General features: G+C 41.6%; 1 protein-coding gene across 3 annotated transcripts; it reads left to right on the forward strand.

Moving 5' to 3' along the window:
* The first annotated feature begins 1,344 nt into the window (after window positions 1–1,344).
* On the forward strand, window positions 1,345–11,759 carry ubtf (upstream binding transcription factor). 3 transcript variants are annotated; one of them, XM_073494355.1, is made up of 21 exons: window positions 1,345–1,437; window positions 3,909–3,967; window positions 4,905–5,077; window positions 5,172–5,255; window positions 5,339–5,494; window positions 5,592–5,656; window positions 5,777–5,903; window positions 6,004–6,114; window positions 6,212–6,345; window positions 6,441–6,582; window positions 6,678–6,719; window positions 6,885–6,995; window positions 7,125–7,280; window positions 7,378–7,524; window positions 7,676–7,786; window positions 7,870–7,958; window positions 8,055–8,244; window positions 8,330–8,377; window positions 8,480–8,533; window positions 8,625–8,741; window positions 8,829–11,759. In XM_073494355.1, exons 2-21 carry the CDS (start codon window positions 3,931–3,933, stop codon window positions 8,955–8,957), a joined length of 2,223 nt encoding a protein of 740 aa, XP_073350456.1. In that variant the 5' UTR covers window positions 1,345–1,437; window positions 3,909–3,930; the 3' UTR covers window positions 8,958–11,759. The 3 variants fall into 3 exon arrangements, with proteins under 3 accessions (XP_073350456.1, XP_073350453.1, XP_073350455.1); XM_073494352.1 differs by lacking the exon at window positions 1,345–1,437 and adding an exon at window positions 2,045–2,117; XM_073494354.1 differs by lacking the exon at window positions 1,345–1,437 and adding an exon at window positions 2,045–2,117 and having other exon boundaries at window positions 8,832–11,759.
* The last annotated feature ends 884 nt before the right edge of the window (window positions 11,760–12,643 follow it).

The following is a 12,643-nucleotide window of genomic DNA, read 5'->3' on the forward strand; positions in this document are numbered from 1 at the left end:
GTCATAGACATGGAGAGGGACGTGTTCAGAGAGAGGTCTAAATGAATGAGACATTTAGTTAATAATCATATAAATAACGACTTAGCTCATTGTTAGGAAATTTTATTTCATTCTGCTTACAATCACAACACCTTACAACAGGTTAGCATCATTTCATTAACGCAGTTTCTATTTGTCGTTTATTATTATTTCATTTCATAAAGCAGCCATACTTATGGGAATATTGGTGAAAAAAAATAGAAAAATGAGAGAAAAGTTTTTGTATCTACAGACTTTAGGGTGAAAAATGTCATTTTCAAATCAAAAACTGGTGGAATTAAGTAAAACGTGTCTGTAATAAACTCTGGTATGACTGGAGCTTTAAAAGTTATTAGGATTATTATTTTGTGTTATTTAATTGCATTTTGTCTTACTACGCAATTTAGTTAGGGATTTTGGGATCTGTGTGCATATCTGCATGTGCACAGATACACGATAAAAGTCAAATGAAATGTGACGCATCATTTTTGGAGATATTAAAAAAAAATAAAAATACATGTACGTGACAGAATAAACAATCGAGTGAAACACTTAAACATCCCTAACTCATTTTGAGTAGTGCAATGTTAAGGCACAGCTTTATTTGTACACTTGAACACATCCGTCTCTAGGGCTTGTGCCCGCTCTTGTGCGCCGATCGCAACGTTTCCGACAGCAACCGAACGCAGCACGGTTTAACAAGGCCGAGTGCCTGAAAGTCATTTGTTTTCCTTGAATCGGATTGACTGGATTGGACGGCCGCGGGTTCCGCCCACAAACACACAAGGTGGAGTTGAAAAGAAAAAAAAAACACGCTGTGCCAAAATGAAGCTGTCAAACAGCCTCTTACAATTTGCTATAAGAGGAATCGAGCAATGTGAAAATGCATGGAGGCTGCTGTGAGGACCTCTCAGATTGATCGCTCCAAAGTGGAAATCTGACGTTGATGAAAATTATAAAACTTTTTTTATTTTTTTTAAAATGTTTATGTTAATTATGTTAAGTCATGTGAGTATGTAAGATAACCGGGCGGAATTTAAATTAGACCTGGCACAACTTTTTGGCTTTCATGAAACTTGCAGCCCCCGCTAAAGATTTCCGTGGTGCAAACTTCGGCCGGAGCTCTCTGACAGACAAGAGTCGGCCTGCGGGAGCGCAACAAAAACAATCGCCCTCGGTTTGGGTTCAGAAAACCAGGTCGGGGAAAATATGTGGATGTCTCGGCGTGGCGAAATGGTTGGATGGAGAGAGAGGAGCTGCTGCGCGTTGAGTGGAGGGAGACGGCGAGTGAGATGGAGGCGGGGGGGAAGGACCATCTCTGCGGGGACTGGAGCCCGGGACCGACGGCGCAGTGCTGGCTATCGTTCAACCCTCCCCTTCTTCCTCCACAACGACACCGAGGCTCACGCCGAGACGCAGGTAAGCCAACGAAACAGCCGCTCGGTTTCACAATACGGCGAGAGTGCGCGACAAACAAACCTCGAATAACCGTGTAAAAACCCAGAAAAATCCACCGTTTAGCGTCTGCTTTTATTTCCCTCCCGCCGCGGCTCGGTCGGTGGCTCCTTTGTAGTAGCGAAACAAACCGAGCGCTGCGGCGGGGCACAGACGGAGGTCGGCCATAGCCGGATTTCTTGTCTTCTACAGCGGGGTGGAAACTGCATGTAGGACCGGGGGGGGGGACCGTTGTGTTCAGTCAAAACTACACCAAGCGACAGTTTAATGCAAATTCCCCGCATCGAAACGCGACTATTTCGTGCTGTAAGCGGGGTTTTTTTTTCTCTCTCTTGCGTGGGGGAATTAGCGGTGGTTTCCGCGCCGAGACCTCCATGCGGCTGCTGGCGGAACAGCCAGCCGCCTCTCTCGGTTAGCCATCAGGGATCTCGGTTTAATATCTCACCGTGCAGAGACTCGCCCTCTCTCTCCCCCTCTCTCTCTCACTGACTAGCCCAGAACCGCCGACGACCGAGCTCGGAGAACCCGCCTTCTTGATCTTTCTTATGCGCTTTTGGACCGAGGGAAGGGAGTCTGCAACGCCCTGGCTTTAGTTTTTAAGCTCAGTTTTCTGTGTTTGCAGTGCGCCATTGGACCTTGTCACGGTAGGTTTTTCCTTGTAGAGTTGAGCTGAAGCATGGCGGACCTGGAGCTGTTTGTCGCGCCAGTGAAGCTGCTCTGCCTTCGGATGTAACAACCGTGTTTCCTTTCAGCCTTTCCATTTTTATTTTACACGTAGTTTAACAGCACGGCGTCGTGGCCGAAACATGTTAGCGGATACGGGTTAAAAACGAAGTGTTTCGTCAAGGCAAAAAAATCGGGGGATGTAATGTTTGGCAAACGTGAAAAATATTTTCCATTTTCTTCTTTCTTCCTGTGCCTCCGCGAGTCCTTCCAGCACCACCGCCGTGAAATGTATATCTCGGGACGTTATCGCACATTTGTTTTTAAAATTCATTTTCTTCCACTTCTCGGTGAAGTCTCTCGTTAATTCAGCCACATTTTTAAAAAATTATAATAGTTAAAATAATGTGTTTTTGATGAGTTAGTCCAGAGGGCTGCCCTCTTTCTTGTTAAATAAGCTCAAAGTTTTGTATTAAATGCTTTAAATTGTTATAGTTAATATCAGAGGAGTCTCTTTTGTCGTGCCAAGTTGCCCTTGGCCATGTAATGCTTCAGCTCCCCAAATGTTTTTACCATCCATATGTTGCGATATTACATAAATCATAATGAAATTCAACATATTTGATGATAAACGGCTCCTAAGTGTAACTTTAACGCCGTGGCGGCTCTTTTCTGAGCGAAATAAGCGTTGATTTGAGAGTTTTTCACGTCGCCAGGTCGCATCGTGGACACCACAGTGAGCTGTGGGGCCACCAAGGACACGATGAACAACGAGCAGCCGCCATCATTGGAGCACAGCTCGGCTACGCCTCGCTGAAGAATGCACTGGCTTTAGCTTTTAAACAGCCCAAACAAACGCCAGAAACCCGCTCAAAGCGCCCAATAAATACACGTAAAACACATTTATTAACTGCAAGCGAGTTGTATATCGATGTCCTCGCTCCAGACTCGGTAAACACTCGAGGGGAAGATTATAGGGTGGCATGGCGGAGCTAGATCCGCGTCCATCGGTGATGAGGCGCCTCTACCGAGTGAGTGAGTGGCGCATTTGGCTGCAGTACTTCCAAGCCACCATTCCCCCTCGTCGGAGACCGAAAGCAGATCCCCCGTCCGTGGTCAGCTGGTCGCCTACAGCTGCCTGTCCGTCCACGTCCATTTCGCTTCCTCCTTCCGTGTATCCTCCCCAACCCTCCGTTCCGACAGAAAATCCTCCATTACCGGTCGGACCGAGCGAGAAAATGGTCGCTGCTGCTCGTCCACGATACTTTTTTTGTTGTTTTTAGCTGCGGGATGAGGATAGTACCGATACGCCAAATCCCGGCTGGCAACATTTGCTCGACGGAGACTCCCGTTGTCGAAGCTAGTTGTGCTAGTTGAAGCCCTCCGCAGTGTTATTTGAGATTTGAAGCCGTCACAAGCAATAGCCTATGTCTCACCATGTAGCGTAAACGTTTAAGGGGCGGTGTAATGAACATAAACCATTATGTCGAGGCGAATCTCAAATGCCACGACTTGAACGCCAGAGTTTATACTTTTATAGCCCGACAAAACACTTTAAAAAATATATATAAATCAACGTCGAACTTTATGAATAATTTACACATTAAAATCACATTATCCTTAAAATGCTGTGTTTTGAAAACACAGCTTATTCTCTATTGTAGCAGCCAATAATGAACATATTTATGGATTTTAATGTTTTTTTGTGTGTGTCTCTATTAAAGTTATTGTAAAAGATACGTTTGATAACTTGATTTTTGTTGCTTTTGTAGATACGAGACTGTACACCCACAAATGAATGGAGAAATGGAGGCAACGACCCAAATCCCAGGTGGGGTATTTGCACAGTTTATTCATGGGAATTATTTAATAGTCTTTAAAACACAATGATAATTAAATCTGATGTGTGGAAAACTTTGTGTATTCATCCCATATAGTGATACAAGTTAAGTCATGTACACTTCTCAAAATTACTGACGGATATTGAGATTTGGGTGCATGGATATGCAATAAAAGTCACATGTGTCGCATTATTTTTGGGGACCAAAAATATTCACAAAACACAAAGTAAAAATCCAGACATGTCACAGAAAAGTGAAACATTAAATTATCCAAATATCCCTTAAGGTAGTGTACTTAACAAGTTTAAGAATGTATTCTGATACAGTTACTAATGTTATTAATATATTTAACGTAATCCAGGTATCACAACATTAAAGTAATGTAACTTCATTACTTTCTATTTCTTTTGGATCGCTTCAATACCAAATAGATAAAGATGAGAGAAAATAAATATCAATAAAATGACTTTTATTTAATCCTAATATGCGAATTCAGTTCCACTCAAGACTGGAGTGACGTGTTGCCATGTGTGCACACGTGCATGGTTACAGACTAGTATATCATTCTTTATTTTAAAGTTGTAATCCTGTTAGTTATCTCCCTTTTTACTAAATGTATCTGTAATGTAATTAAATCTTCTTTTCTCTAACTTTACTGGAATACAGTTACTTTTTTTTGTATCCTTATTACGTAATCCTGTTACTTGCCAAGCCTGAAGTCCTTGCAGCACATACCAGAGTATGATTTAGCCACTGAAAAACTCAATCATCACTCAATCAAGATCTCAAGAAAATTATAATTTGACATCATTAGAATACTAGAAAATTATGCTACAGCAAGTTTTGTAACACAGTAGACCGTTGCAGCACGTTTTGATTGTTTCAATAATCTTTTTTTGCATCCTTTCTCTTGGTTTGGTGTTATAGTGTGGGCCCAGGAGGACTTATTAAAACTGCTTGAGGCCATGAAAGTAGCCCTGCCTCAGAAAGACCTGACTAAATATAAAACATCAGAGTCCCACCTCGACTGGCAGAAGGTGGCCTTCAATTCCTACACAGCAGAGATGTGTAAGCAGAAGTGGTCGGAGGTTTCAAAAGAGGTCAGTCATTTATTGTGATATTCATATTGATTGTTGTTTATCATTTATTTTGTACTCCATTTAATTAGCGTGTTTTTGGCTGATATATCCACAGATTCGTAAATTCAGGACCCTAACAGAGCTGATAGTTGATGCCCAAGACTACATCAAAAATCCTTACAAGGGCAAGAAAATAAAGGTGAGTTTAAATCGATATTTAACGCGATGAAAAACCAGCCGGAGCACAAATCTCAAATCTCCCTTTTTCCCCACAATACACAGAAACACCCAGATTTCCCCAAGAAGCCCTTGACTCCATACTTCCGCTTCTTCATGGAAAAGAGGGCCAAGTATGCAAAGCTGCACCCAGAGATGAGCAACCTAGACCTAACTAAGATCCTCTCCAAGAAGTACAGGGAGCTGCCCGACAAGAAGAAGGTCAGACGAAAACAGATGCCTTGACTAATGCATATATGCTTCGTACTATTTCATACAGTTTCTAACAACAAATACTGCTTCCTTTTCATCTCTTCAGAAAAAATATGTTGACGACTTCTTAAGAGACAAAGAATCATTTGTGACAAGCATGATGAAGTTCAGGTGAGATTTCTAGTATTCACATTTACATGTTGTAGACTCGGGGAATATAAGCCCTGCATGTGCAGCATATTTAAGAATGATAATTGTGCCTAAATGTTGGTTTATGATGTGTAAATGCAGGGAAGCACACCCAGACCTTGTGGAGAGCATGACCAAGAAAGGTTCAAATGTACCAGAGAAGCCCAAGACACCCCAACAGCTGTGGTACAACCATGAAAAGAAGGCCTTCCTAAAGACACGCCCAGATGTACGTTCAGAGAATCTACAACACAGCATGAAAAAAATGCCCCCTCTTAGACTGTAATTGTAATACCACGTGTGTTAATTTTTTTCCGTTTTGACACCAGGCGACCACCAAAGACATTAAGGACAGTCTTGGCAAACAGTGGACGCAGCTATCTGACAAGAAGAGGCTCAAATGGATCACAAAGTCTCTGGAGCAGAGGAAAGTGTACGAGGTGAGACTAAACTGTCGTGGTCGAATTATGAGGAACCGTGATGATATCCCTTCTATCTTTCTTCAGCGTTGACGTTTTTTTGGTTGCCATGTTCTAGGAGACAATGCGGGAGTACATCCAGCAACACCCAGAGTTAAACATGACTGCAGACGACATCGTAAAGTCCACCCTGACCAAGGCTGAGAGGCACCTGAAAGACAAATCTGACGGCCGACCTGACAAACCGCCTCCGTGAGTCACAACTAGGAGTAAATGATGCCGATTTTAGGCCACCACACTTTTAGGGGTTTATTTAAATCTAATCATTTGTGTGCATATGCTTTCAGAAATGGTTACTCAATGTTCTGCGCGGAGTTGATGTCGAACATGAAGGACGTGCCCAGCACAGAGCGTATGGTGATGTGCAGCCAGCGGTGGAAGCTGCTGAAGCAGGGTGAGAAGGACGCCTATCAGAAACGCTGTGAACAGGTGAGCTCAGAATCAGCAAGTCGTATAACTTTAAAAAAACACAAAAAACTATAAATGTAATTTTGTCTAAAACTGCGATTTGTCTCTTTTTACAGAGGAAGAAGGAGTTTGAAATTGAGATGAACAGATTCCTCAGTGTAAGTATCGTGATCGCATTCTTGTGTCTGTCAAGGCTGTACCATTTTCGTCTTTTAAATTTTTCCCCCGTCTGTATGTTTTTGTTGTGCTTATTGTTTACATGTTGCTGCTTTTTGCTGCCACATTTTCTTATGTGTATTTTCCTCTGCCATATGGATCTGTAGTCTTTGTCAGAGGAGGAGCAGCAGCGGGTGTTGTCTGAGGAGAAGATAGGTTTTAAGAGGGGCGGTGGAGCCAACAGTCCTGCCTCCAAAAAGAAAAACTCCAAAGCAAAGGTAAGACAAAGTGTACAAGTCCTGTTCTTGACGCTATCAGACAGTAAAGGTTCAATGTATGATCATTTAATTGCTTATTTAGATGTTATAGTATCTCCTTCTGATATTCCTGTGCTCTGTAATTTGTAGGCCAATCCAGAGAAACCCAAAAGGCCAATTTCAGCCATGTTCATCTTCTCTGAGGAGAAGCGTCCCAAACTGCAGCAGGAGCGTCCCGACCTTTCTGACAGCGAGCTCACAAGACTCCTGGCCCGCATGTGGAATGAGCTCCCTGATAAGAAGAAGGTAACCTTACAGTGCAATGTAATACCATGCATTGTGGATAACAGGAGCCATATCATGCTGATACGTACAATTTTCTTATTATCTTGTTGTCTTCTAGGAGAAGTATAAACGTCTAGAAACAGTCCTGAAGGCAGAGTCAGAGAAGAAAGAGAAGGAAGATCGTAGTCGTCTGCCGGACCCACCCAAGACTGCGCAGGACATCTGGCAGCAGAGTGTCATCGGAGACTACCTGGCCAGATTTAAGGTTTGCATGAATACAAACTGGTAGTTTTGTACACTATAAACACAGGTGATACTAAAAATGTCCAGAGAGGCAGAGATAGATCACAGGTATACAGAAAATACTCAAAAGATACTCGCCACAAGTGCATTTAATGTGAAACTGTGTTTTGCAGAGTGACCGGCCAAAGGCACAAAAAGCTATGGAAGCAACCTGGGGCACCATGGAGAAAAAAGAGAAAATTATGTGGATCAAAAAGGCAGCAGAGGATCAGAAACGATACGAGGTTTGTGGTAATTCAGTAGAACTCTACAGTATCTGTATGCTGTACCAAAGAGAGCTAACAGTTGATTTAACTGTCTACAACAGAGAGACCTGTGTGAGATGCGCTCACCTGCTGCTGCCATTGCCTCAGGGAAGAAGATGAAGTTTGAGGGTGAACCCAAGAAACCACCATCGTGAGTTTGTCGCGTCCCAACTTGTCGGTGCTGCTTGTTTTCTGTGGATTCTTTTGAAACTGTAACGTTGTGATTTTTGCACGCTTTTGAATCTAGAAACGGATATCAGAAGTTCTCTCAGGAGATGCTGTCCAACGGGGAGCTGAATCACCTCCCAATGAAAGAGAGGATGGCAGAGATCGGCAGCCGCTGGCAGAGGTTACCACTGAAGGACAAGGACCGCTACAAGAAGATCGCTGAGGAGAAGCAGAGACAGTACAAAGTCCAGCTGGAACAGTGGCTCGCTGTAAGCAGTGGTTGTTGGTTGTTTGAGGGGGTTTCGTCAAATCGACTTGGGCACTCATCTAACATACACTTCTATCCTTCCACAGAGCTTGTCTTCACAAGAGAGAAACACCTACAAAGAATACACTTCTCAAGTAAGTCAGTTATTTCACTGTATTAGAAATGTAACTTTAGCTCTGTAAAGTTTTTATCTTTCTGATGTCTCACGTTGGCTGTTTGACTGCTTGTTGCTTCAGAAAAGGAGAACTACAGCGAAACCAGGAGGCCCTAAAGCGAAGGCCAAGAAATCTGTAAGTACCGACTCTCTCATTCTTCTTCTTGATTCTTAAATCGGCCGTAGTGATGTCATCATCCATACCTGGAAAATCTGTCTTCCCACAGGACACTGAAGAGGAGGAGGATGATGACGAGGACGAAGATGATGATGAGGAGCAGGAGAAGGCTTCCTCCGATGCAGACTCATCCAGTGAGGATGAGGATGATGACGAAGATGATGACGTGAGTTGAGTGTCCCTTTGCCAGAGTACAGAGATAACTGAAGTTGATGGTGCTAAATATATATTCTGTGTTGTTGCTTGTTTAAAGAAGGAGGCGGATGATGATGACGACGACGACGATGATGACGACGACGAGGCGGAAGACAAGGAAAACAAGTCAGAGGACAGCAGCAGCGAATCGAATTCACAGGGGTCGTCGGACTCAGATTCGGACTGAAACGGCTGACGTCATCGTGAGACGAACTGAGCAGCGCTGAGCTGAGCCAAGAGTCAAGGGAGCTCTGCCACTGTGCCAACCCTGCTCTCCTCCCACCACTAGGGGGAGCCCCTGCATTGCCTCATCCACTTCACACTCACCCATTTTGTGTTGGTGATCTTCTCATGGAGGGACCCTGCCCTTATGTCCAACATCAGTTTCATTCCCTCCCCGGTGTGACGGTCATCCGACAGCACGGGCCGCTGACGTTATGCCAAAAACAGCATCCCACTGGTTTGGTGATGTCACGAACATTTCAATTCTTGACATACAGGTTCAATGGTTTAAGGTTAGAGTTTTAATGTCAAGAGGGGAATTAATAACTCTCCAGTGTTTTATTTTATTATTCTGGTAATTAGTTGAAGACCGGTGGCTTCATAGAGCCAAAGAACATAGTATGGTGGATCACTTTAGGGAGGGGGGTGGGGGGGTGTGCAGGGTAATGAAAAATTGCACTCTTCAGAATGTTTCCATTATTGATTTTTTTTTTTTTTTCCAGAAACTTGTTGCGTTGTTCTCTATTCTCAATTTATGATGTAGATTTTATCATTTGGTTCTTAAAGAGGTGGTATTTTTTTCAGGAAAAAAATCAAGCCATTATGAATGTGTTTTTTGTTGCTGGAAAATTTTGTTACGTACCCGTGTTCTCATTTAAAAGATGAGAGTGCCTACATAAAGTGTTAACCCCCTCTTGGACTTTTTCATGTTTTATTGTTTTACAATGTTGAACAGAAGTAGATGTAATGAGGCTTTGCTAGTCTTTAAAATGACTTTTTAAAGGAATACTGCAACATTTGAAATTGCTTGTTTGCTTTCTAATTGAGTTAGCTTGACCTCACCCGACTGCTGGCAGACGTTTCAATACAGAACTGAAACCAACTTCAATCTCATGTAAATTTCCCAGTGGTGTCATAAGAAATGAAATCTCCAGATATATTTTCATTAAAAGTATAAAAGTTTTCACCCTCTTAAATATGGACAATGTATCCCGTTTTATTTAGAAAAAACGGCCAGTCGAGGTGTATATGACCTGTAAGTGAGCAGCGTTTTCCTGCCACAAATTCTCTATTGGTTTGAAGTCTGACAAAATAACAGATGAGCTTCTTGAAACCCACACAGCCTGCTCTAAGCAGAATTACAGCTGTGCCATATTCTGTACATTTTCTTTCTAATTATTGTCCTAACTGTAGTCTGCAGACTATTCTGTGCCTTGCAAATATTGTATTCTTACCCTGAATGCTAGTTTTCAGTTTATTAGGAATGTTCCTTTATCTTCAAATTGTAGGACCAGTCAATACTTCTCTATTTTGTTTTAATATACGCAATTTAGTTCAATTTGTATTCATGTTTACGCTGATGATTTGGTTGGTTTATGCCCAAAAAAGCCTGACTACGTCCACAGTACTTCAAGATTGTGAAACAAGAAGTCCAGAGGGAGGTGAAGACTTTCTATGGGTGCTGTAGGATCCATTGCCATGTGTGTGTCATTTGTCAAACTTGACATGTCTTGTACACAGAAATCCATCAGTCTGAAACAGTTCTGCCTGACTCAGCAGTTTGTTCTGGCCTGACAGTAATAAACAGTGTTTATTGTGTGACCAGAGCAGTTTGTCATTGAAGGGATAACACTCGTTTTCCACATTTGAAACTCAATCTGACTCTGTTTTTAAAGAATACGTCACACAGTCGGTGTATGTTTCTTCTCCGAACCGTTGTTTTACGTTTTATTTGCGGTTTGTTTGAATTGTTAATAGGTTTGTTTTAATTGTAGTGTTCTGATCCATCTGGAATCATTTGTGGATGTCGGACTGAATGGGTTTTCATCGAAGTTCATTTTTGAAATTTTAATGGTATTGACTGTAATCCATATGGATTTTAGTTTGATGCTTATCCCAAAAAAGTGTGCACTTAAAGTAAATCTGTCCCTCTGTGTGAGTTTGTGTGCATGCATGCACAGAACTGTGTATATATGAGGGTGTGAGTGTGTTTCTTTGCTTTAATGTGTGCTGTTTTTACTGTTTTTGTTGCATACCATGATGTGACTGCAGCATGCATGTTTGTGCCTGTGTGGGGACATCTTACCAACACCATGAATGTAGATATTGTTAAATCTTTTTTTTTTCCTCCAAAGGTCTTTAGTAATTTTCCCTCTGCGCTGTCGTGTCATTGGTTACCTGAAAAACGGACTAACGACAAGACTTCAGTGACTGTCATTTTGGGTCCACAGACAGAGTACAAGGCAACTATTAATAATCTGTTAGTACTGGACTGATTTTGATCATTATGAATTTCATCACTGTCTGAAACAAAACCAGCCTGGACTATTTAAATCTGGGGAGGGAAGAAGAAAGCAATTGCTGATATTGATCTGTAGGAGTTTGTAAAAAAAAAAAAAAAAAAAGGGATTTGGGGAATTGAGTTGCCAGAGGAATTTGGGGTTAAAAACTTGTAATTTTTCTGTAAATACTGTTTTTGTATTGAGTGCTTATTGTTTTGTTAGTGCTTTAAGTTTGCAAACCCTCATCTGTGACTTCTGAGGCCAGTGAGTTTTTCACTCAATGGGGAGAGTTTTTGGTTTCATTCACCTGTTTTAGTTGTTTCTTCTCTCCCTTCTGTTGGTTTATAGAGATATCTAAGACGGCAAAGCTTTACAAGTTTGTACTGCTGATCATTTGACAAAATTCGATGTTTTCTATAGCTGAGGGTGTTCTTATGTCCTTGTAGTTCAAGTCTTTGGGCAAATAAAAATGATCTTTAACAGTTCGAAGCGTGTGTTGTGTTGCAACATCATACAGGCAAAACGAACATGGATCAGTACGGTGATGTGGGAACAAATAGACTGAAAAAAACATAAAAGAGTTTGGTTTTGGACTGATAGTAGGACAAAACAATAATTTTAATTGATAAAATATCAGAAAATAGTGAAAATTATCAACAAAACGTTTAATAATTTTTTGAAGAAAATAACCTTTTAAAATCAAATCCCCAATAACAAAAATCAAACCTGCTATGAGGCCAAAATTGACTGAGGCCATACTGACCTCCCCTCAAACTCTCCATGCAACATGTATACAGTTTGTCTTTGCTGGAATCTGCGTAAACACATTAAAGGATAAGTTCATCCAAACATAAAAATCCAGTCATTACTGACTCACCCCCATGCTGATGGAAGGTTGGATGAAGTTTCATCCACAAAACATTTCTGGAGCTTCACTGCAAAACAGCGTTGCAGCATTCTTCTAAACAACTGAAGTAGATGGAGACTAAAAAACAACCCTAATATGGCTCCATGCAGCTCATCTGACATTATCCAAGTCTTCAGAAACCCTGAGATCCCAAATTGGCAAGATGTATCGGGCCATTTTGGTTTTTTGGGGTTTTTTTTAACACTTTTATGGTGTGAAGCTCCAGAAATGTTCTGTTCTTCATTTTTTAGTGAGCTTTTCCTTTAAGGCACTGGATCACAACATTTTTTTTTTTTTTTGGTCATGTCCCCATAAAAGCAATGTGTGCATGTGATCCCTTGTCACAAGTGCAGTATGTTTATGAGACAACGACCAGATTTTCCCTTCTCAAATTCTTTATTTTGAATCATTTCAAAATGTGATAGGGTAATACTATACATTATTTCACTAAAGGAGATATAA

Source organism: Pagrus major, chromosome 23 (genome assembly GCF_040436345.1).
Source record: "Pagrus major chromosome 23, Pma_NU_1.0".
In the NCBI taxonomy this organism is placed as follows: domain Eukaryota; kingdom Metazoa; phylum Chordata; class Actinopteri; order Spariformes; family Sparidae; genus Pagrus; species Pagrus major.